This window comes from Archocentrus centrarchus, chromosome 13 (assembly GCF_007364275.1).
Source record: "Archocentrus centrarchus isolate MPI-CPG fArcCen1 chromosome 13, fArcCen1, whole genome shotgun sequence".
In the NCBI taxonomy this organism is placed as follows: domain Eukaryota; kingdom Metazoa; phylum Chordata; class Actinopteri; order Cichliformes; family Cichlidae; genus Archocentrus; species Archocentrus centrarchus.
This window is the reverse complement of record NC_044358.1, coordinates 33,813,256-33,839,393: the sequence shown is the minus strand read 5'-3', so window position 1 is coordinate 33,839,393 and position 26,138 is coordinate 33,813,256. Positions and strand designations below refer to the sequence as shown.

The 26,138-nt window shown below is 40.9% G+C and overlaps 1 protein-coding gene across 2 annotated transcripts in view; it reads left to right on the top strand.

The window, feature by feature from the left end:
• Positions 1–12,772: 12,772 nt before the first annotated feature.
• Positions 12,773–26,138, top strand: part of kcnab1a (potassium voltage-gated channel subfamily A regulatory beta subunit 1a) — a 111,926-nt gene continuing 98,560 nt past the window's right edge. Inside the window, exon 1 of one of the 2 annotated variants that reach the window (XM_030743803.1) lies at positions 12,773–13,281. In XM_030743803.1, the coding sequence (XP_030599663.1) occupies positions 13,013–13,281 (269 nt within the window). In that variant the 5' untranslated portion in view covers positions 12,773–13,012. Of the gene's footprint in view, positions 13,282–20,376; positions 21,162–26,138 lie in introns of those variants that run through there. The other variant, XM_030743802.1, reaches the window with a different exon arrangement.

Genomic DNA, 26,138 nt, shown 5'->3' with positions numbered 1-26,138 from the left:
TTACACCCAGCTTTATTAGGTACACCAGCCCAACCAGTGTATTAGGAATCTCTCAGATGGCTTGAACAATCCAGCAGAGGGAGCTGATAGAATTTTTTTTTTTTGAAATATGCATGTTGGGTGAATATCCACTGACTCAATTGGCCACAACTCTCACTCTCATTTAAAGCCCGTTGATGAAAGGCTCCCTTGTGATATCTAATTTATAAGAAATACATTAATGTAAAGAGTGATGAAAGGTTAAGAAGTTATGGTGCACACTTCATACTACTTTTATGAGTTGGAGAGACATTAATTGAGATGGGTTGCATCCTTAGTGCTGAAGAGATGAAAAGAAACGCATTGACAGCAGAGAGCATCGTGATATTCGCGTGGGTGTGTTTGTTGCTATCATGCTTTGATAATGGCTGTTACAAAAGGCAAAAAAAAAAAAAAAGAAAGAAGAAGCAATATTTCATGCCGTTTTCATCATCATCTCCCATCATCTACTTTTTTCTGCAAGTCAGCCTTGCTGACCTCTGTGTGCGTGTGAGGGTTCCCTCACTCCCGGGCGCGTGACTTTCTGGGAATCGGTGAAGTTGAACTGTGCCCAATCAAAAGCGGGACGGTAATAAATTCACCTGGTGACAAAAGGGTGACGGAAGGAATGTTTATAATTTATTGTCAGCTGACGACAGTGGAAAGAAACACAGGCGCTAAATCGAGGCAAAATGTGTGCACGTGCGTCACTGTGTGTGCGTGTTAATTTTACTTAGTTTCTGAGTGTGTGTCCATGCATGTTAAGTGAGTGATTTTCACTTATCAGTTGGCTCTCAGAACAGTTGAACTCATTAGACTATTTTAATTCTCGACACCTGTCTGCTTTAAATAAGAGCATAATCATGTCTATTTTAAACTGAAGGCTTACGCACATGCATTTCTTCACAAGTGCAAAATCCGATGTTCAGCAAGTCACCTTCTGATTACAATCTAATAAATATGAAGTTGACATAACTTAAAAATTTAAACGATCATAATGCCAGAAGTTGGGAACTTCCTGTGCTACACCAGCCAAAACATGAAAACGACTGATTGATTGAGAAGTCGGGACTCTTTTGTCTTCTGTGGCTCTGATTGGTTATTTTATTGATGATTGATGTCTCTTCTGCCAATCATGTTCAGGTAATGTGTCGCTAGTTATGGAACGTTTACCACAGCAAAGAAGGAGAGAAAAATTTAGATTTAGGCTTGTCATAATTGCAAAAGAATGAAGCTGAACCTAAAGACTGTTAGCAGTTTTGAAGCTTAGTTAAAGGAACTCTTAATAAGACATCGAATGGCAACAGGAATTTGTGCAGGTAAGTGCCTCAGATTACGGGAACACAGTGGGGAGAGTGTTAGAGAGGAAACACGAGGTAGACTCTGCCATAGCTAAGTTTTCCAGAATTGCTTATTTTTAGATGGAAGATGAGTTGGTTGTTTACTTGGTTATCTTTGTTAACAGGCATTGGAAGGTGCATTGATTGACTGATTGATGCAGATAATGTCAATTTAGAAAATGCTTGAAAAAACTGCTCCAGTAAGTGCATGAAGATGTTTCAAAAACACAATAGACCTGTGAACATTTTGATATGACTGTTATATATGGAGATTCCAGGTGCAGGACTTAAGGAAAATGCTGCAGTGAAGTGGAAAAAAAAGACATAGAAGGATTCTTTATTGTCATTTGCATCAAATTTGCATGCAGTAGAATGAAATTCTGTCCTCAGGTCCCATAAAGAAAAATATAAAGAAAAAAACAATATTTATATAATATACACATATACGTGTATGCATACCTTTATATCTACACACACTCACACACAATCCTCAAGATTATCTGTTGAGGATCCTCACAGATTCACAACAGATCCTCACAGATCCTGTGCAGGCCTGTTCATCAGGATGTCCAGGACCCAGTTGAAGAGGGTGGAGTTCAGTCCATGTGTGAACAGTTTGTGCACCAGGTTCTGTGGAATGATTGTGTTGAAGACTGATATTAAGTCCCCAAAGAGCATACGGACATGGGAGTTCTTACACTTCAAGTGGGTGAGGGCAGTGTGAACCACAGAGGAGACGGTGTCCTCAGTGGACCTGTTCTTCTGGTATGCATATTGGTGTGGGTCCACAGTGACACTGATGGCATCCTTAATGTGGGTCATAACCAGTCTCTCAAAGCACTTCATGACTATCGGGGTGAGAGCTACTGGCCAATACTCATTCAGGCCTGTCTCTGTGGAGCTCTGTGGAGACATGGACCTGGATTCAAATGAGACTAGGTGAGAAGCTCTTATCTGGTACCTTCATCACATGTACAAGTTTAACTTCCTCTCTTCAGTCTGTGTGACTGACAAAGAAGTGAGTGTGACACAATTCAAACGAGCTCATGGAACTCATGGCATTTGTTTCTTTTCTAAATAACCAGCCGACAAACATCTGTGCTCGGTGAAGTTTGTAAATGGTTTTCTAATGAAGACTTGATCAGCTTTTAAATGCCGGGGACGAGATGCTTAGAGGCTTGCTTGATCATGAAGATGAGCTTGTCCTGGTGCTGTGACTTCATTTCCATACTGGAAAACAAACAAGAACATGTGGGCAGACAGTAGCGGGAGGTTTGATGTTGGTTTCTCTGTCAGATCTTGGACAGGTGTCACACTGACCACTAGAGCAGCTTCAGAGCTCCTTTGTATTGATTTTCCTGGATGTCCGCTGTCTCAGAACAACAATTTGAACTGTTCAGAGATCTCTTGACACAGTCACAGTATATGAGTCGTATTTAATTGACCCCATTTCTGTGCCCTGTTTTTGTCACATTTTGGTTACACAATTTGGAACAACTGGAACAGGAAGACTCTGCCCATGGACGGACCAGCAAGGCAGAGCCAGCCTGACTGCTAGGGCTAGAGGAGGAGAGAAATACAAAAAGGGAAAAGAAGACCCAAAACCCTACCCTGCCAGGGGTATATACAAATACAACAAATGACTTCTTCCTCATAAGAACCTTATGGAAAACCTGCCTTCAGCTGTTCTACTTGCAGCTTTAGTTACCCACATTGGTGACACGGGCAGGTTGCTGGAAACAGTAAACACCATTAAGCACCTTTCATCATCCTGAGACCAGTCACTTCAGAATAGTTTCCAGGGAACATTTTGTCTTATTCTTCATGTTAAAATTATTCCTTGCACTCAGGCACTCATGAGTGTAAAGGATCATTTGAGCTCCTGTTGAGTCACAATCTGTGTGTGTGTAATTCAAAAGGCTGCATTTAGATTGTTGGGCAATTTCATCTAATTCATAGAGGTAGAGTCTGTTTTCCTTTTCTACTTATACACATGTTTATGTCTTACAAATGTTACTCTGACTTCAGACATATGTAAAAGAGGTCAGAGCGTTTACAGCTGAGACCTGTCACTAATTGGACTTTATAGTTGTTTTTTTCCCCTTTGGAGTGAAAAGAAAAACACCTGCTCTTAAAAAAAAAAATAAGCTGAAATTATGACTTATTGATGAAAAAATGAACTAACCTGACTGCAGCTTTTCAAATCATGAAAAAAATAGTTTATTTTCTGTGCTGTAACCTGTTAATATTGCTTATAAAATATTGCATTTAAGAGACAGAGGTTTGCACATCCTCACGGATGCTTTTAACAGCTTATTCTACTAATTTCTCATGAAAAGAGAATTAAAGTGGCTGCGACATTTTAAACAAAATCTAATGTTGCGAGTGCAAATGGAGACCAGTGGGAGGTGCAAAGGCTCGGGCTTCTAATTTAACAGTGGAAGGAGCAGCTGTCCTGTTTTGCTCCATACAGTTTGGCACCTGTGCAGTTGTGTATTTATGTGTGTGTGTTTGTGTGTCTTTCTGTTTTAGCCCTATAATGTCATCAAGCTTTCCACTCTCTTCCTTCCTTTTATCACCCTCTCACCATTCCTTTACTGCGTCTCACACTCTGGACGAATTATAGACCTGCTCAGTATCTATAACTACCGTCTCCCACTCTTATTTTTGATTGTGCAAGTGCCTACATTTACATAGAAAAAAAAAGGAGATATGCTCTTTGACAAATTGTGGATTTCAGTGGAATGAAAACTTAAAAAATTATTTTTTTTTTTTTACATTTCTATGATAATACCACTTACTGTATGTGTTACAAGGGAAGTTAACTAACCTTGGTTCATGAGAGATTAAAGGCCCACCATGTGATCATTCAAATATGAACACGGGATAAAAATATTTAATGAAAAATAAGAAAAATTTCAGATTAAAACTGATTAAAATGCATGTGGAGGGATTTAGCAAGCAGTACAGGGTGAGGAATTTGTTATTTTAATAGTTAATATTTGAGTCCACTTACTCGAGTCATTTTCAAGCTTCTTATTCCCAAAAAAATCCATAGACATTAATGCAGCTTCTGCTTAAAACCTGTCCTTTTTTTAATAGAAATATATGCATAATCTCATCAAATTATGTAGTTTGTATACCCACGTCTTCTGTAGAATTTGCAGTAGTAATAGTAGTAGTACTATCAGTTTACCTCTCAGTGAGAGCTCATGAAAACAACACGAATGACGGATTTTGTTCTTGCTAGAATTTCCTCTTCAGTGACGTCGACTTTGCAGACGGGTCAGATTAGATACGCTTTGTGTGACAAATCTTTTCAGCAACCTTGAAAGACAACAGGTCACCAAGCAGAGGTGGCATGTGCAGGCCCACATGAGCTTAGGAAATATGATGTTTTACCTCAAGAGACCAAGTGTGGCTATACCACTCACAAGGAGGAAATTAACCTAAAACACTAGAAAATGCTTAAGTTCTAAGCCCTGTGAAATCCTTACCAGCTAACACATTTTGCTACTAACTACTACTGACCTGATTGTTACTCTCCACTGCAACAATGAGGAAATTTAGTAAAATCGTACTTGTCAGTGACGTGCAGTGTTTTTGTGTGCGCCAAGCCAAGACGCGCACAAAAGCATCTTTCCCACTGCTTAACAAACCAAAATGGACCAGATTAAAACATACCATTTTGTGCTGCCCGTCTTTTATTCTTTTAAATATACTGACAGCCTCCTGCAACTTGCTGCACTCTACATGGATGTCTTCATGTTTCTGCACTCATTCCTGGAAGAGGAATTTTAAAATATTATTTCTTGGCTCGTCCAATAACAATACTGTGTTTAATCTACTGTAATGCAGTATATTCGATAAAATAATACATTTGTATTGGGTGTCCTCTGAGGATCATTTATCTTAAAAAAAAAAAAAAAAAAAAAAAATGCTGTTAATGAGCTCACAAACAAAGGCCTACTGATTTTTAGAAAGATGTGTTAAAATATATTAATAATTTCCAGCTGAATTAAAAGGCTTGAGCAGTTTTACTTTGTTTACTGTAAATATCTACAGGGGAATTAAAAGTATGAAAAAGTGTGAAAAATTAAGGTGGCGTCTTGGCAAAATGGCTGGTTGAACCTAATAGTGATTTCTCAGAGACGCTGTGCTGGCTGAGTCTGCACCTGCTCAGCTTGCCTGTTTTATTGAAGCAGATTTGACTTCTCAAATCTGCTTCTCAAAATGTAAATGAGTCCACCCACCACTTTATTCATACTCTGGATCTTGTCCTGACATACTGTGTGGCATAGAAAATGAAGACTTAACAGTATTCCCTGAAAGCCCCCTCCTGTCTGATCATTTCTTGAGTGAGGTAGATTATATCGTCAATAGTTTTACATCTGCATTATGTACAACTTTGGTTACTGTGGCTCCTCTGATAAGGAAAGCCTCAAGTCAGAAGTGCCTGACTCCGTGGTATAACTTACAAACATGCGCCTTAAAGCAGATAACCCATAAACTGGAGATGTTCATCTATCATGGAAAAAGAGTTTATTGCTCTATAAAAAAGCCCTCCGTAAAGCTAGGACATCTTACTATTCATCGTTAACTGAAGAAAATAACAACCCCAGGTTTCTTTTCAGCACTGTAGCCAGGCTGACAAAGAGTCAAAGCTCTGACTATTCCCTTAACTTGAACTAGTAATGACTTCATGATTTTCCTTCACAAATAAAATTTTAACCATTAGAGAAAAATTCATAACTATCTCAAAGACTTATCTTTATGTTTGGCTGCTTTCAGTACTGTTGGTATTTGTTTAGACTCTTTCTCCAGTCGATCTTTTGGAGTTAACTTCAATAGTTACTTCCTCCAAACCATCAGCATGTTTATTAGATCCCATTCCTACTAGACTGCTTAAAGAAGCCCTTCCATTAATTGATGCTTCAATCTTCAATGTGATCAATCTGTCTTTATTAGTTGGCTATGTACCACAGGCTTTTAAGGTGGCAGTAATTAACCATTACTTAGAAAGCCATCACTTAACTTGTTTTGTCTTAGCTAATTGTAGGCCAATCTCCAACCTTCCTTTTCTCTCAAAAATCCTTGAAAGAGTAGTTGTAAAACAGCTAACTGATCATCTGCAGAGGAACGGTTTATTTGAAGAGTTTCAGTCAGGTTTCAGATTCATCACAGTACAGAAACAGCATTAGTGAAGGTTACAAATGATCTTCTTATGGCCTCTGACAGTCATCTCTGTTCTTGTCCTGTTAGACTTCAGTGCAACTTTCGATACTGTTGAGCATAATATTTTATTACAGAGATAGAGCATGCCATAGGTATTAAGGGTACTGTGCTGCAGTGGTTTGAATCATACTTATCAAACAGACTCCAATTTGTTCATGTAAATGGGGAGTCTTCTTCACACACGAAGGTTAATTATGGAGTTCCACAGGGTTCTGTGCTAGAACCAATTTTATTTACACTATACATGCTTCCCTTAGGCAGTATTATTAGAAAGCATTGCATAAGTTTTCATTGTTATGTGGATGATACTCAGTTTTATCCATCCATGAAGCCAGATGACACTCATCAATTAGTTAAACTGCAGGAATGTCTTAAAGACATAAAGGCCTGGATGACCTCTAATTTCCTGCTTCTAAATTCAGATAAAATTGATGTTCTTGTTCTCGGCCCCACAAATCTTAGAAACATGGTGTCTAATCAAATACTTACTCTGGATGACATTACCTTAGCCTCCAGCAACACTGTGAGAAATCTTGGAGTATTTTTTGACCAGGATATCTCAATGCACATATTAAACAGTGTATGTAGGACTACTGTTTTGCATTTGCACACTATTTCTAAAATTAGAAACATCTTGTCTCAGTGATGCTGAAAAGCTAATTCATGCATTCATTACTTTTCTCACATACAAGGTCTTGGACGATCAGGCCCCATCTTATCTTAAAGACCTCATAGTACCATATCACCCCAACAGAGCGCTTAGCTCTCAGACTGCAGGCTTAATTGTGGTTCCTAGAATGGGAGGCAGAGCCTTCAGATTTCAGGGCATCTTGAGGCGACTGTTGTTATTTGGCGCTATATAAATAAAATTAAATTGAACTTCTCCTCTCCAATGCTTTCTGTGCTACCAAGCTAAAAGAGTTATTAAAAGCTCTCTCACACTGCATTTCATTTTCTCTACATCACACATGTTGGCTAAGGTGGTCAGTAAGAGAAAACTGATATCTGTTACTACAGTAAATCACAGAAGCATGTCCACCTGCTAATGCTAGCTCTGTTTCCACACAAAGCGTGACTAGTAACTGATCTCAGAGCAGTGAAAGCAGAGCCAGTGTCAGCTTGTCTTGCCTGCTAATCTCCCAACAGTCAGTCTGGAGGTTTATCCACAATGCACATGTGCAAATGACCAGAAAAAAGCTGCTGACCTCTCAGCTTGACAAGTTCCAGCCATTGTTATTGGGAGAGGGGAACATGGAAATGGAGACAGCTAAAGTTTGCAATGGGATCCAAGGCAAGCAGAGCTTCTAGTGACAATAGCCAATTGCGGCCACAAGATGGCAGTGATGTAAAGGATGGATGAAAACAACAGAGAATCTTAATGGAAACACTGAAATGAGAGGGATCGCTTTCACTCTGGTGAATTTTAACTGATGTCTATTTTTAGATTTGATGAGATCAACACTGCTTGCCTTGATTGTCCTGAAGGAATGCCACTAACATCTGTCGCCTCATATGTAATACTATCGCAGTGTAAAATTACATTTCAGTGCAGTACATTATATTATAAACTCAGATGAGAAAAAGCTTAACAAAACATTTATTTTGTATTCCTTTTAATTAGTGTTACCATCTTGACTGTGACTAGTAATAGAGAGTCCACATGCAGGAGTTCAATCGCCCAATTTATTTAAACAAAACATGTACTGAAAATGTGGGATATCAGAAATGCATGGTGTGTACTGCTTAAAGTAAACAGGGAGGAGCTGGAAGCATGGAGGGTGGGCTGTCACATTACATACATTACAATGCAATCTACTTATTTATAAAAATCCCAGTTCTGCTGCTTGAAGATTAGGGATACCTGGATGACAACCTTACAGCTAATCTAAGTATCAGAATCAGAATCAGAATCAGAAGGTTTTTATTGCCATATGGGTGAACAGGTTCACAGCATTAGGAAATTGCTGCGGTACTTCGTGCTTACAGAAAAAAAAACAAAAAACAAATAAGTATAAAAACTATAAGACAATATACAAGTATACAAATTGCAAATATACAGAGATATTAGAGCTTACAAAATATACAGTGCAGAGACTAATTAAAAGATAAAGAATGTAAACTATATTCCACTAATATGTACATCAGTGCAAACAGACAGGTGCATAAACATAGGGTCATCAGCGTTTGTGGAGGGTGGTGGTAACAGTCTTAGGGTAATTGTTCATGAGTCCAACAGCAGAGGGGAAGAAACTGTTCTTATGGCGGGAGGTTCTGGTCCGTATGGACCGTAGCCTCCTGCCTGAGGGGAGAGGGTCAAAAAGTCTGTGCCCAGGGTGAGAGTGGTCGGCTGTGATCCGACCTGCACGCCCCAGTGTCCTGGAGGTGTACAGGTCCTGGAGAGATGGGAGGTTACAGCCAATCAAGTATATTGGAGGAGGTGTGAAAAGCATTACATCATGGCAAGTTACCTATAGCAAATAAAATTCCTCGTAAACTAGTGACTGCTGTGAATGGGATAGTTGCGGTCAAAGAAAGGTTGGAGAATAGAGTAAAGGCTGGGTGTCTGCAGGAATATTACTACAGTGAAAGCAGCTTTTAACCTAACCTGTAACGTCACCCACTCACTAAAAAAGCCTTCAAAGAAAAACTAACCCATCAACCCTCCTACAGACAGGATAAAAAAAAATTGGACCTTCACAGATCCCACTGAAACTACAGAAACAAGATGGGAGGAGGAGGGAACAGCTAGGAGGAACAGGATCAAATGGCTGAGGGCCAGCAAGGCAATAGCATGGAAAAAAACCGTTCCGATCTAAGCAAGATAGATGGCCGGGAGGTGACATGTAGGTTCAACCTGTTTGGAAACATTCAGGATCAGGAATCTAATGACATATTACAATATAATTACTACCAAGAAAGCAACAGCATAGAGACAAGCACAGTAAACAAAAGAAGAAAAAAGGAACAATGAAGTCCTTACAAGAACCCCTACAGAGAGCGAGCAGCAAGTGGAAGCAAAAAGCTGGATATTACCAGCAAGATGCTTGACAAATGTACTGTTACATTTGTCAAGCTACAGGCTGTATAGTGATCCAGTGAGGAACAATACACTGGACTGACCATGCTACCTGCCTAGACTCCCCATCTAGGCTGTTGAAAAGGACAGATGAGCTGATGTACTGAGCAAGAACAATAGGAGCAATAATGCCATCTTTCTGAGAAAATATCACTGCTGGCTGAACACCCTTTCAGAACTAAACACACTAGAACCAGAAGAAGACCAGTCTAATATTAGAGCTGAGGAGGTTCACTGATAAGGTTGTAGCGGCAGTATGGATTACACATGTCTAGGCCTGCACTGGCTGCAAGTTCCTACGCTGAAGTGTGCCTGGCATTTAGCAGGTTGCAGCACCATACGATCACAGGCAGGTACAAATAGCTCACTGTGGAAAGAAGCTCCACAGGTTTGATCCAACCCCAGCAGGACGAATCTGGTTGTATCTGAGTGAGAAGGGTAGAATATGATGACAGGTAGACTGGACAACATGGGAATGCATGACTGACAAAGACATTATCATGGCAGACCTGTAGAAGATCCTACAGGTAAGAGTCATCTTTCTTATTAGGACAACATATAACACACTCCACTGCACACTGAACCTACACCAGTGTTTTGAACAAGAAGAATACAGTCCCCCCCCCCCCCCCCCCCCCCCCCCCCCCCCCCTGCAGCAGGTCAGCGATATGGTGACCACGGACCATAGAGTGTCCATGACTACTTTTAACATAATGTGGGCGGATCCTGAGTTAAAGCTTTGTCAAGGGCTAGCACGACTAATTCCTATCTATACTGGGATTCCTTTCAGCTTCGATGGGCCATCGGAGTCTAATCACCAAATCAGCTATTTGTATTTTCAGTAAACCTTGTTCTATTTCTCCTAATGATCGTTCCTTATTGAAATGAAGAAAACCACTGATTGGCATATGAGCAGGTGGTAAATACATTAGAGAGTTACTTGGGCAATTGGAGCCTGGAATGTCCACTAACAGCCAACTGTTACTGACAAAGTGACAGGCATGGACATCCCTTAAAGCAAAACTTTTCAAACTGCAAGATGGTACTCTTCCAAGGAAGATACAGGTCCTGATCAAGTTGGTTTATTTACTGTTAGTTTGCAGCCTGGAAATGAACAGAGATTATCTTTTACCAGTCGTTAATCACAATGGAATTGTTAGAGGCAACACAAGTGTTCCAAACAGGGCAGCTAGGTCCAGTTCTAAGTCTCATCCCTGACATACTAATATGGTCCAGCAAGCCAAGAACCACATTATTTTTGAGATAACCCTCTCGGTTAGTAGTTATATGAGGGAAGGACTGAAATACTCAGATCTTTGCTGTTAGACGCTGGCTGGAGAACCATCACATAACCTGTAGAAACAAGATACCACTGATGTTGGAGTATCAGGAGTGACTGGAACAAACCAGAAAGACCTGGCTGACAAGGTAGAGAAAAGCAGCTGTGGAAGAAGAGAGGTTTTAGACATAAAACTCATGTCTAGTTGCAGGAGATGACAGGGAGACATTCCTGCTCTGCCAGCAGAAAAAGAAAAGACTAAAATTTTGAATATTGATAGCATCCAGCTGAAGACAATACAGCTGATCTATTAGCCACAGAAGAGGTGCAACAGGCAGAAATTCAATAGCAGATTAACAACTTTGGCTTTATGGGGAAAAACCAACAAAAACCTGATGCAATGCCACATAGAACTAGATCTAAATACTGAAGAAACAGCATACCTGATAATACAAATTGTCTATTTGATATGTATTTCAGATTGTTTTAAGGTGTTTTCAATATCTCAAAAATATCATCTTCACAACAAAGTGCAGAGTACCAGCAAATTTCCAATCCAAATTAGCTGCCGGCCACAGATGTAGCTGTGCCCTACACCCTCTGCACTGTGCACTCAGCACTGACCCCAACCTTTTGCCCCAGACCCCTCACACATGTCCAGTGAGCCTTCAGGTTCCCATTACTTGGTTGAATAATTTAGGACTGACACTCCATTACTGATCTATTCACTTGACCTCAGAGGGCACCAGTCTTTGGGTGTCCACGGAGCATTTAAACTGATGACTGCATGCTCATAAGATCTGTTGGCTGGTTAATAAACCAACTAACAGACATATTTTAAAAATAACTGCACTCTATATAAAAGAAAAGCTTTTTTCTTTTTGTTTACCTCTGTCAGAAATCAAGACGCTCTAGTTCAGAAAGTTAGTGAAAGTTTTGAAACTGCATTATGTGCCAAGCTTTCCTACAAAGCTCCCTCCTGTCCTTTTAATTTTGAAAAGTGAGCCATCACTTTGCTAAGCCTACTTTTAAATGAACTCCAGAATGAGCCCAAATCCTCTTTCTGGCTTTCCTGCTTTTACTTTGACATACTGGCATTAAACTTCTGCTTGTGTTTGACTAAACTTATGTTGAGTCAGGTGGCGAATGGCCCCGTAGGTCCTCTGCTCTCCTGACATTAATTAGCATCTCATCAGCATGCTATCCCTCTCCTCTGCACAGACAATACTTGAAAGAGTGCACCGCTTGGGTCCTTCCACTCACCTTCACTTTCCCCCTTCTTTGCACCACAGTGCTTTGCTGTCTTGTCCACCTCTTTCTGGCAATATATAATTTACTAATAGTAATGCAGCTGTGGTAAATACGGCTTTGATCATTTAAAATACAAAAGTGGGTGTCCCTTTTCATATTGTTATGTATAAACTACTGCACTGGTATCAGTACTAAAGATAAAAAGAAGCAACGAGGCCTTAATAGGCCTTCTTCAAACAATCATGTGCAGAGTGTTTACAAGTTCTGTGCAGTGTGTGTCTGGGTCACATGTATGCAGTTTGTGTGTAATTTTAGCTTTTTATATTTCTTTCACTTGTTTTAGAACTTGGACAAGTATACTGCTGTGTTGGTGTGTGTGTGTGTGTCTGTGTGACTGTGCGAGTGTGTATGTATTGTTGACACCCAGTCGTGTTTGGCTCCCTCCTTTTAGGCCAGCGCAGGCTGTGACGAGACAAGGAAACTGGGATCCTGTTTCAAGCTGGATGAGGCTATAAGAGACCAGGGAGCACGCTGCAAAGACAGAAACACTGACAGACAGAAAGGGGAGAAAAAGAACTTCAAGAAAGAAGATCTCGAAATAAAGACAGTTTAAGATAGTTTGGAAGAAGATATCTAAATTAGTGAGCGTGTTGCTGAGTGACCCCAGGGCACTGAGCTATGCATCACTCACTGAGGCTGGAGTAACCGCCATCTCCAAACGAAGGTGCAGGGTCGAGAAACCTTTGGAAACTTGTTCTTTTCACCTTGATCCCTGAGCTCTGCTCTTGAGGGGAGGGGGCACCCTCTGGGACCATGCTAGCTGCCCGAAGCAGTGGAGGGGGCGTTGGAGGGCATCAGCCCCCCCACATGCACCGAAAACACTCAGTGGCCTCTCTCAGTGGGCTAAAAGCCCATCGCAGCAACTCCCAGGATGCCAAGCGCAGTTCCTCCTCTGGAAAACAGGTGGCACAGCATCGAAACAAGGCAGCCATAATCAGAGAGATGGAGACCAACTGGTACCTGAAAATGTTTGGCCTGGGCAAAGACGAGACAGTTGCACAAAAGACCGGCATGCTGTACAGGTCAGTTAAGCCACCCATAAGTGTGTGTGTGTGTGTGTGTGTGTGTGTGCGCGCGTGTGAGTGTATGTGTGTGTATGTTTGTCAAAGAGAGAGTTTTGATACTTGAAAGTGCCAAAAGATTGATGTGTTATACAGAGCAGCTTGTTGATGAACAAAATCATTTGGCCCCATGGATGCATTCAGCTCACAAGTACTTTGGAACACACACAAAGACCCGTATACGCAGACACAAACACAGACACAAGCATCGAAGCTTTTTGATTCTCTACACATCATTAACACCGTCATCGCTAAGCTTGTGTGTGCAACTGTCAGGAAATGCATAAAGTGTGTGCATGCACACTGTATTTCTGTGCTGGACCTTCAGTGCTATCTGATGACAAGTGGTTCCCCCCTCTGTCCAATCATTTCATTTGTGTGTCACCGGACTCACGCGGGTCATAATGACCACGGCTTAAAGTTGTGCCATCTGATCTATCCTTAATACTAATAGCAAGCATCTGTCTTGCTGAATTAGACTGTGTTGACATCTTCTACCACCATGGTGACAAAACATGGAGGCTGGAGGGAGTGTTTTCATTCTTTTCCCTGTGACTGGCAGGCAGGAAGCACCAATGCTGTTCATTCCAAATCCCAATATTTGACGTAGGCTAGTGCAGCAAGTGCTTTTTTTTTTTTACTCACACATGGATATTTTTAGTATTGGGTTCCCCCCAGCCCTCTTGCAATGTCTCCCCTCTCATCGCTCTACTGCTCTTTCTTGTTGCTAAATGCCTAATCCATCTGTGTCCCATTCCAATCATTCAAGCCTAAAGCTCCACATTTATCAGTCTGCAGTCCTGCCTTTTCCTTTCCCCCTTATTCTTCCCTCTCTCTGTTCTCCAGCATCTCTGCTGCTTTTGGCATTGTTGCCGCTCTAATGTGGAAAAAACAAAGCCGAGCGGAGAGAAGAGACCAGAATGTTAAAGCAGCAAGGGACACGCTGTGATTAAATAAGGTTGAGGTTGCACAAATATTTATGGACCCGTTTATGTTGCAGAGCAGTCATTCAAAAGGATTACTATAATCCAAATTTATTTGTTCACTCTTTAGAAAAATGAAGTGGCGGAAGGTCAAAGAATCAGATTGTACATGCATTGTGCATGTGGCTCAGTAATAAACTTACAAAGGAGAGTCTTTTACCCAGTGCTGCTCGGTGTGTCTTGCGTACACTGGCCTATTGTAAAGCTGGAAGCAGCATTTAGGAATAATGCTAAAAAGAAAAAAGTACAGTGTGGAGTAGTTTGCAAAAAATTCAGACATGCAGTATCACAAATACAATACAAATATCAATAAAAGACTCTGGTGCAAATTCACATGCATAATGCACTTATTGGATTGGTGCCTGTTTGTGCTATTACCACAAAATACTTTTTGTACAGAAAATGAAGCAAAAAAAAAATGTGGCTAGCCAAATTATTTCCCAAAAAGCGCACACATTAAACATCAGGGTGTTGTTTCAAATGTGGCTTCAAACAATATTAAACAGTCTGCCCGATGACATGCTCGTGGTTGCACACTCTTTATTTACAGGCTCATAACAGTATGATGAAAGCCTCTCATGGTTTGATTGACAGCCCTACAGGTGCGTGTGGAATGTGAGGACACGGTGTGTGTGTGTGTGCGTGTGTGTGTGAGCGCATTTAATGGGCATGTTTCCATAGTGGTGAGCTCATTGTGCCACCAATAAAAAGGACTACACTGTGTGAATCACTGTAAGATTAGCACGACCTTCACACACGTGCACATACCCTTTCAAACACAGACAAAAAACTCCCTCCACGTTTTATAATTCCTTCCCTTTGGAGAATTGGTACTGTCCATTTTGTCTGATCACTAGGACTCAATTATAGTGTTGTGGATTCAGTCTTCTACTTGAAAGAACAGATAACGGTTCGCTCTGACCTAGAAAATGCATGAACCCGTCTACAAGTCCTCGTCTTGCCAATCAGCCAAATCGTGCCTCTCTCACACACACACCCGTCTGCCAGCACTCCGCTTTGAGCTGCTGACATGATGCCAAACATCATGCGATGGCTGGCTGTCTGCTCTCTCTTAATCTAAATCAGAACAATTGATGCAATTTTTTTTTTTTTACCTCTCCAGCGATTCTGCATGAAACCTGGGGCAGAACACAGCTAGAAATAATCTGCTTTATAACTACTTTATAAATGGCCTTTTCTACTCCTATAAAAATGCATTTCTTTCTCTGCCGCATATTCATTAAATGCTCATTTATTTTTGAGAAAATAGGCTATTTAAACAATATTTTCTCTAATTGCTTTTGTTCAGGTGTTGAAAATTGAATTTACATTTTCTGCTTAGCTCGATTAATGGAGCACACATAGTCTATAGTACAAGATATTATGAATTACTTTTTTATGAATATTTGTCAGGGGCAAGATTTGGGAAATTTAGAAGTGAGGCAACAGAAAACTTAAACTCACTGGACTCTTTATTTGGTATGCCTTGCTTGTACCACGTTGGACCCTCTTTTGCCTTCAGCTTTGCCTTAATTCTTCATGGCACAGATTCAATGAGGTGCTGGAAACATTCCTCAGAGATTTTGTTTCATATTGACATGATAGCATCACACAGTTGCTGCAGATTTGACAGCTTCACATGTATAATATGAATCTTATGTTCCACCACATCCCAAATGTGCTCTACTGGATTGAGAGCTGAGATTTGAGTACAATGAACTCACTGTAATGTTCAAGAACCCCGTTTTAGCTTTGTGACAGAAGATGGGTATACTCAGTTTGATTCCATTCAGTTTTATTTAAATAGCGCCAAATTGTAACAACAGTTGCCTCAAGGTACTTTATACTGTAAGATAAAGACCCTACAATAATACAGAGAAAACCCCAACAATCAGACAACCCCTTATGAGCAAGCACTTGGCAAGAGTGGGAAGGACGAAGTGGTTCCACAGAAGAGGGGTCTGAAAGCTCAAGGCTCTGCCTCCCATTCTAGGAACCACAAGTAAGCCAGCAGTCTGAGAGCAAAGTGTTCTATTGGGGTGATATGGTACTATGAGGTCTTTAAGATAAGATGGAGCCTGATTATTCAAGACCTTGTATATGAGAAGTATTTTAAATTCAATTCTGGATTTAACAGGGAGCCAATGAAGAGAAACCAATATGGGAGAAATATGCTCTCTGTAATCCCTGTCAGTACTCTAGCTGCAGCATTTTGGACCAACTGAAGACTTTTAGGGAGTTTTTAGGACAGGCTGATAATAATGAATTACAATAGTCCAGCCTGGAAGTAATAAATGCATGAACTCATTTTTCAGCTTTACCTGTAGGTTGAAAATTTAGATCTTGCTCAGTGACTGCAGTTGAAAATTAGCCATCTGGCTAACACTGGCACATTTACAGTAATGTTGATCAATGTGCACTGTCCCTGCAAATAGATTTTTATTTTTTTGCGATATTGCAAAAATGCAAGAAAGCAGTCCTACACATTTGTTTAATATGTGCATTGAAGGACATACAGTACCAGTGTGTCCAAACTTTTGACTGGTACTGTATCCTGGTCAAAAATGACTCCAAGATTACTCACAGTATACTGTAATATACTTTGGTCATAAAGGGATGGACATGGTCAGCAGCAACAGAGATGCTGTGGTGTTTAAACAATGCTGTATTGGTACTAAGGAGACTAAAGTGTGCCAAGAAAATATCCAATAAACCATTAAACCACCACCAGCAGCCTGAACTGTTGATATAAGCCAGGATGAATCCACGCTTTTATGTTGTTTTGTCAAATTCTGACCCCACCATCCGAATGTCGCAGCAGAAATTGTGACTCATCAGACCAGGCAACATTTTTGCTCAATTTTGATGAGCCTGTAATTGTATCCACTGTTTCCTGTCCTGATCAGAGTGGCACTCGGTGTGGTCTTTTGCTACTGTAGCCCATCTGCTTCAGTGTTCGATGTGTTGTGCATTCAGAGATGCTTTTCTGCATACCTTTGTTGTAACGAGTAGTTATTTGAGTTACTGTTGCCTTCCTATCAACTGAAAGCGGTCTGAACATTCTCTCTGACCTCTGTGTATTTATTTATTTTTATCTTCTGTTCTTGCTAAAATTCAGGTCCTAATATGGCATTACTTATGGTCTGCATGAGTGTCAGAGATTGATATGCCAAATTATTTATTAGCAGCAACTCTTTTAACAAGTCTTTTAGTCTTTGACTTAAAAGTGCATAAACATGCCCACGCTGTTAAATGCTTCAACCTGGGCAATGAGACCATGTAAGGAGCAGTGCACAAAAACGCCAGTGGGCAGGAAATGATCAGCAGAATTACTCACAAGGTAGAATTAGTTTATACTATGGCTGTCTTTTTGGGGTTTTTTTTCACTTATACTGGACCGAATCAATATCTCATTAAATCCTGTTGCTCAAAGCCTTTTTCCGGGGCCTACAGTAAGCCAGTGAGCAACTGTTCTATGCATAAAACTCCATGGGCCCAAATAATGACAGCCAACAGTATCACTGTCCTTCTCTGACCAGGTATTGAGATTATATTTCCTGATACCCTTGGCACCAGGTGTGACAAAGGTGCAGCAACATGATACTATTGTTGCAGAACAAAAACACATGTTCCTGTAGAGCTTGATGGATGAAACATGGGGATGGTGTCAAGATCTGCAGTGGGATTCACGCAGCTGGGCTTCTTTTGCACTTGCACCGAGGTGTGCTAAAGTATCCATCTCCTAATACTGAAACACCGTAACACTGAAATAAGTATTAGAAATATTTATGACAGCCAAACAGCAAAATGCTGTTGGATAATATGTTTTCTTCTGGTTAGGTCACACCTCTTCAATGATTAAAAAGAGCATATGAGATGACAAAGAGTCCCAGGCCATCTCTTATATATTGGTGTATTGTTCTTGTATCATATGTAGCCAGTGTAATAATTTTGTCTGACTCACTTTACTCTCACTGCTCAGCATTAATTTAGATATTCATTGATAATAACAATGGGATTTAGTGGGGAATGTAGGCCAGCACACTGGTGTTAAACAGGAGCAGGACAGTCCCTGAGGGCTGGAGACTGATCACTGACATAATTATGGAGTCAGATGGCAAAGAGAAGGCTTTTTTCTTGCATGTAAACAAGACACAAATGTTGCTTCATACACTGCTGATGATAGGAGGTTATAGCAACCGCATACATCGCTGTGTCTTTTTAAAAGTCATCCACATGCTGCTACACTTGTCTTGTTACCAACATACTGTGGGCACTTGGTAATATGCAATCTTTATATGGGGATTCGCTCACTTGAGGGAGGATATGCGGGGGTGGTGGGGACAAAATGAAAGAGACAACTAATTAATCTCAGGGAACAATGAGCTGCTTCTAAAATCCAAGTAGAAACATATGAATTAAAGAGTTATAAGAGTGCTGGGGAGAAAACAGAAGGAGGGGGATAAACAGAACATTAATAGTGTCGCAACGAAGGCTGGAACAGAAAGGTTGTTTGTGCCTAATTTTGCTACTCATACATGCCCCCAAACTTTTCTCTCCCAGTGTCTCTGTCCTGGTGCCTCTCTCGCTCTTCCTCCATCTTTCGCCCTTTATTTTTTTCTTTTCTTCATCAGTGACTCACCTGCCCAGATGCCGAGCGACTGAGAGGAGAATATGACTGTTCTGAACACCAGAGGCCAAAATTAAAATGAAAAATCAGGCGGGAAGAGAGAAAAACAAAACAAAACAAATAAACAAGCAAAAAAAAAAAAAAAAAAGTGCGACAAAGAGAAAAAGAGTGAAAATAACTGGGGCTTTTAATACAGCAGAGAGTATCTGTTGTTCTAATGTATATGCATTAAATTTGTATGCAATGTACAGGCTCCATGTTTGTGGACGTGCATATTTGGGGTCCATAAAAACCCACTCAGGCATTGCATAAGCTCAGCTGACTTCCAGCTGCCAGGCAGGATCAGGGTTTCCACCCACCCTGCTGGACAACAGGCACAGCTGCCTTTTTACCAACTTCTATGTGTCATTTTTTTTTTTTTTTGTATTAACAGCCTGCCAATAATTTCTTAACCTCTAGGCGTAGAACAGTAAAAGAAAAAGCAACAACAATATCTTGCAGATATTAGTAGCTGTTGGCACTTGATATTTGCAGGATTAAACGAGGAAAAGTCAAGCAGTTTTTTATGTATACTAAAGTAATGGAAGACTGAAATTCCATCATCTGTGTATATGTGTACTTGTGGAAATAGTGACAGTGTGTATCTAAACTCAAATTTCCTGATATGGAAGAGTGGCATTCCTCATGAGTCCCACAAGCCACTGGAGGAGCAGACATGATCTCATTGAGCACTCCCATGAGAAGGCTAGAGGTGAGAGATTATATACTGTGTGTGTGTGTGTGTGTGTGTATGTACACACTCAAAAAGAAATAAATTTTGTTTTTTGGTTTACCTAATTCTGAAAACACTGCCCTCAGCCTGTGCATGGTTGTGAATAACACGCTGTCAGCCATGTGCAAGCATCTGCTAGAGTGTGTTTATATTAGGTGTTTGTTATGGGCAGGACTCCAGGCTACACGTTGTTTAGAATAAGGAGGAGCAGAAAGAGAGGGCAGGGTTGGAAAAGAAAGGCAAAAAAAAAAAAATTTAATATATTAAGAGGAATTATCGTAAAGGTTGTTGAGGTTCAAAACAAGTGACTACATTAAAAGTGTAACGAGTGTAAGAGATGGGCTGCTGAAAAGCAAATAGCAGGAGACATAAATGCTGGAAGAGAGGGAAGAGAGAAAATCAGGAGTAAGTGAAAGGGCTTGTGACGGAGGGAATACTGGGAGACAAAAGAGGGATGATGAGGAAAGTCAGAGTGGGAGAGAGGATAAGGGGGGTGGAGAGGAAAAGGGGTAAAAGGAAGGAGAGAGTAGGAGAGAAACAGAGAGCTGGAGGGAGAGAGGGTGGGAGGGAGGTAGGGGAGGGAGAAAAAAATGTCCCAGATTCCCATGCTATTTAATAGGGAGCAAAACCAAACTGAGCTTATAATGTAGACTGGCTGAGCAGGGGGCAAAGTGACAGCATCAATGTGTGTGTGTGTGTGTTTGTGTGTTACATGTGTGTGAGAGAGGAGAGGTATCTGTGTGTGTGTGTCTCTTTCTTTCTCTGTTTTCATGTGTGTGTATGTACAGAGAACATATATGGCCCGGTGCATGGAGAAGTACATGTAAGGAAATAACCCGTTTTCCCTTTGTGGACGAACAGCCTGCAGACAGACTGGACTCCAGAATTCCATTTCAAAATGCTTCTTTCAGGGCTGGATTTTCCTGCATGTTTTCTTTTGCTTTTTTGAATAAGAGGAGGATACTACTTGTGCAGCTTTATTTGGAGGAATACTTCATACTAAGCTTTAATCAAATGCTGTCACACACACACTCCTCTGCTCCATGTAGTGCTGCGTGGGCGAGGGGCCTACCTGGATTACTTTGAGCGTACATGCTTATGGGACGCACTAACAGAAGAAGAAAGGGAGCGATTAAAGGGGAGGATAAAGTGAAGAAGAAAGCTGGAAGATGTACTTGTACAAGGCAACTTGCCCGGAGATCCCCAACCCGAAGCAGAAGGGGTCCAGGATTCAAGGTGGAGGTCAGGGTGGGGTCCAGGCCCAAGGTCTGGGTCAGGGGAGGCTCTTGGGAAAGACTCCTATGGGGACAGGACCACGACCCTATGCTCCTCTGATGCTGTGGGCAGCAAACAAACCCAACGGTGTAGTGGAGCTCAAACAGCTGGAGGAGTTCCTCAATTTCCACTCCCTGTCACTACACGACACAGTGAAGAGTCAGACAGGCATGGTCTACAGGTAATCTTACCTGGGTAAATGTTTTTGTGTCTGTCTGAGAGGAACTTTGGGTTGTTTTGTCATGTTGATGGACTTAGTATCTGTAACGCCAGAGTTGACTTTATAACTACAATGGAGTTGTTATTTAATTAGTGGTCGGTTGAGTCTGGTAGTTTGTAGGGAGCGATTGAGGATGAAGTGTTCTGTGAAATCAAAGTTCAGTTCAGGTTCTTCTCACTTATGTTTACATATAATGACAAATAAAGTCTTCTTCTTTTAAAAAACTGCACTTATTAGTAACTAGAGCTGGAAATAACATCACGTAAGGAGATCTAAAGAGAAGTGTGAATAAAAATCAAAAGGTTTCTAATTTATGATGTAAAACAAACAAAAAAAAAAGTCAGCACATTAAATGAATCTGGATTTCCCCTCACACACTCTATCTGTGTTTAAACAATTCTAAGGTCACCCTTGATATATAATGGCCACTGCACAATGGGGACTATTGATCTCTTCTGAAACTCCAAAGCTAACTGATCATTAGATCTGAGTGCTGTATAAATACTTTTGATCCGAGTCCGCTCTATGGTTTCTGACAGATGCATTCATCAAATAAGTGATATTAAGTATAATAAAGCCATAGTTTCAGCTACACCCTGGATTGAGCCAGTCAATGCAAGCACATACAGAACTAACTGTGGCAGGAAAAATGGTTGAATATGTTATAAATGCTTTACAGCGCTTTAAGAGTTGTCCGTGCCCCATGGACTTGATGTGAGTGTCTGTTTTTGAATGAAAGCCATGTATGATCAGTGTGCGCGCACAGTGGATAGAAAATAGGCATTGAATCATCATTCAAATAGCTCCTGTTTAATGATCTTTGTTTTGAGGGTAATCTGGTTCATGCTCTGCGGGCGCTGGTAGAAACTGCTGTCATGTGCTTTGTTGTTTTTCTCCAAGTTCGTCATCTGTGACTAAGCGCCGTGTTGGTGAGTGGTTGGAGTGAGTGTGATTGGGACATTGTGGATCGCTGCTCAGCCCTCAGGCAGAGAAGTAACATGTAGCTTCTTTGCCTGAATCGCATAGTTGTCTCCAGAGAGGACAAAACAGGGGGATGATCTTGAGTAAAGATATTTCTGTGGTTTACTTCAGCCTGTTAGTGATCTTAATCTATTTCTGAAGGTTATTTTTTCTTTTTAATTCAAAACTTGCTTTATCATTGTTACTTTATACAAATAATGTTAGACGCTACTAAAGGAAGTTGAGAGTCCACATTGATAAAACTGAATAAAAAAGAAATCACAGGAAATAAAATATTCTTATCCACCAATGGAATGCATGCATTGTATCAATAAGACCGCATAGTGTGGTTTTAAAAAAATGAATGTCTGTGTGTGTTTTATATTTGGAGACATTGCTGGCTTAGCATTTCCATGAACTATATTTCTGTCATTCGAACAGCCCGTTCATTCCCTGGGGCTCCCTCATCAGCGATTCTTTGCTAAATCCTGCCAACATATTTCACTGTATTACAGTCAGTGTAATAATAACATGGACTAAACTTATTCCGCTGTTGTGTTGGTTTAGAAGATCTGGCAGCTCAGAGCGTGACTTTTCCATCGCCTCTCTGTGCCCACCAATGGAGAAAGGGGGTGTAGAGAGGAGTGTGATGGCAGTCTGTATCCCTGTTGGATCAACCTGGCTAAAGGAGCTCATATGGCCATTCGCTATTAGCATTTGCCTGGGGACATATTGGCATATGTGGGTCCAAGGGCCTGTGTGTGTGTGTGTGTGTGTGTGTGTGTGTGTGTGTGTGTGTGTGTGTGTGTGTGTGTGTGTGTGTGTGTGTTTAAAAGTTTGTGGTTATTGCTATAGTAACCTAATAGAACAGCTGGCTGCCCACGACCTTTTCCGGGTCAGTGTTTGTCAGCGGTCAAGTTGGGCAGTCCGTCCACAAGCACACTCGCACGCGCACACACATACACACACGAAATAAATCTTTCATTTTGTTAAAGAATATTTTCCATCCATCCATGTCTGTGTAGGTTCTCAGTCATCCAGGTCATAGTAGTCTCTGGAGCTTGAAAAAAGGTGACCTCTCATCCGAAAGGTTTCTTCAGTCTGAAGAAGCCTTTCGGATGAGAGGTGAAACGTCTTCAAGAAGCAAAAACAAGTCCAGTTGCCTTTTTTCAAGCTCCAGAGACATCCATCCATCCATCTATTTATCCATTTATCCATCCATCCATTCATTCTCTTCTGCGTATCCTCTTCAGGGTCGTGGGGGGGCTTGAGCCTATCAGAATTTTAGAAAGCAGCTTCAGTCATTAAACAAAGAGGAAACCAGGTGCCAGTTTAGTTCACGGGGTGAGCAGGTTACCATGCTCTTCAAGGCTGAAATGCAGCAGCCTGGGTTTGAGCGTGACCCGAGCTCTTTGCTGTGTGTCTTCTCCTACTCTCCTCTGCTGTGCTATCTAATAAAAGCAACCCCCCCCTCCCCAAAATAATGTAAAAAAGACCAAACCTAGCATGACTTTACAATGCCAAAAACAGGTTAACAACCAAATATAAATAAAAATGCTTTAATTAAAATATGAACACCCCAAAGGAAGGGATGCAAATCAGTCAAGTGCCCTCTATGACCTCTTAATTTGTTTTTCCTTTAAAGCCCTGCCAGGTCTGTGGGGGGTGAGGTGAGTTGTGACATGACAAAACACGTGGAAGCACTTTCTAACCTTTGTGGCTCATGACCCTTTAAAACAATGAATCTGTTCTTATGATTCTTTTCTCCCCACACTTTGAATATTTTAGAAAGTGCTGAAAAATCCAAACCTCAAGTTAAAACACTTATGTCCAATTTCAAACCCAGTTTTTTGTAAATATTCTAGATGCTGTGTGTAAATATTGTAATTTAAGACTTGGGTTTCATACAGTATAGTGCCTTTATGTAAGCACTTTCCAAACCTGGTATAGCCTAAATGTACACTTACCACTTTATTGGGTACACTGGTTTGCCTGCTCATTAACATAAATAATTAAGGCAATCACATGGTGACAACTCAGTGTATTTAGTAATGCGCAAAATGAGCTTCTGATGTTTAAACTGAACATGAGAATGGGGAAGAAAAATGATTAAGTGACTTTGAATGTGGCGTGGTTGCTGGTGCCATACGGCCTTGTCTGAGTGCTTCAGAAACTGCCAGGCTACTGGACAACCATCTGTAGGGTTTACAGAAAAGGGTCTAAAACAGAGGGAGCAGCACAGTGGTGCTGTGTGGGTTCTCTTTGGGTACTCTGACTTATGGCTGTAGGTGTGAATGTGTGTGTGAAGTGTTGTCTGTCTCTCTGTGTTCTCTGGGCAAAAATGCCTTATCGACGCCAGAGGCGAATGGCCACACTGCACTGAGCTGATAGGAAGTCAACAATAACTCAAGTAACACCTAGTTACAACCAAGGTATACAGAAGAGCATCTCACTATGCACATCAAATCTTGAAGCACATGAGTAACAGCAGCCGAAGACCACACCTAGTTCCTCCTGTCAGCCAAAAACAGGAAGCTGAGGCTAAAGACGGTTCTGAAGGCAAAAGGGGGTCCAACCTGGTATTAGCAAGGTGTATGGTGAGTTGCTCAAGTATACTGTTGCCTCACTTTGTGTGTGTGACTGCAACATGTAGTCACACACACGCGTGCACACACAAAATTCTTTCAAATTATACAAAGTGCACAGATGGAAAGCTGAAGAGATGAAGAAGAGGAAAATTCCATGTAGATATGAGCCTCAGCTTCACAGAGTGCCCTCACATGCCCTTCAGTTTATTATTCATGACTGTGAGCCTGTTTGTGGGGCGTGGGTGAATCTTTTCAGTTGTGAAAGAACATCAGTGACTGTTTGTTCGACAGCAAATTACTGCTTCCTATCTGTGGATGTTCATTGTATCATTAATATGCATCCTGACTGTGTAGGTTATGGAGACAACTTACCGTTCAATTCAGAACATATGCATTTAACATTTCCTCTGGGCTAATGTTAACACTAGTCAGGGCCAGATACTGATGCTTTGTGACACAGTAAATAGCATTTTAGAGAAACAGCAATCACTCTGCCCCAGAATGTGGCCTCTGAAACAGATTTTTGACATCAAGCTAGTGCACGTTAGTCCTGAACACTTTGCCACTGAATGAACACCGTAAGCACAGTCTGTCTGGTATTTCTGTGTTTTGCTTTATTTGCATTCTCTTCTTAAATTGCATCGAAACGGGACAGGGTGCAGCTATTACCGTTTATGCACCGCCATCATCTGTCAAATCATCTTCTTGCTTCATTTGATACTCTTTTGTAGAATGGCCTGAGATTATGGTGCTCAGATGATTACGTAACGTAATGATTGTGGTTTAGTATAGCAGGTATTTTCCATATTTAAATATGGTTACATAAATTACACATCAAGCTGAAAGCTAAGTTTTGTGTTCAGTCAGCCACTAGAGTGAAAAACAAAAAGTGTGAATCGAGTACATCCCCTTTTAACCTAGATTCCAAAGCTATTAAGGATGCAAATACACTCTGCTGATGTTTGATTACTCACACTGAATTAAAACAGACATCAATTCAATCAGCCTAGTGGGGAAAAAGATTAATCTAAAGGCCATGATATTATTGGATACAGCAGGGGAATGCTGGGTAAGGGCACAACAGTGAAGGGGAATTCAAACCTCCAGGGGGCAGAAGGTCACATTATGAAGCATATGCCATGTGCTCTTGGGTGTACCAATGTGTGTGCTTTTGAGTGTGTTCATGCACTTGTATTACTCATGTTTACACAGTCACATTGTGGGAACCAAAAAAGGAGGTTAGAAACAAAACAGACCCCATAATGATTGTACAAAGACAAGGCTAAGTCTCTAAAAAATGGATGTAAGTCCATGAAATTTCCTTTGAAGTGATAGAAAGTCAACTGTGTGTGTGTCTGTGTGTGTGTGTGTCTCTGTGTGTGTGTTTGCA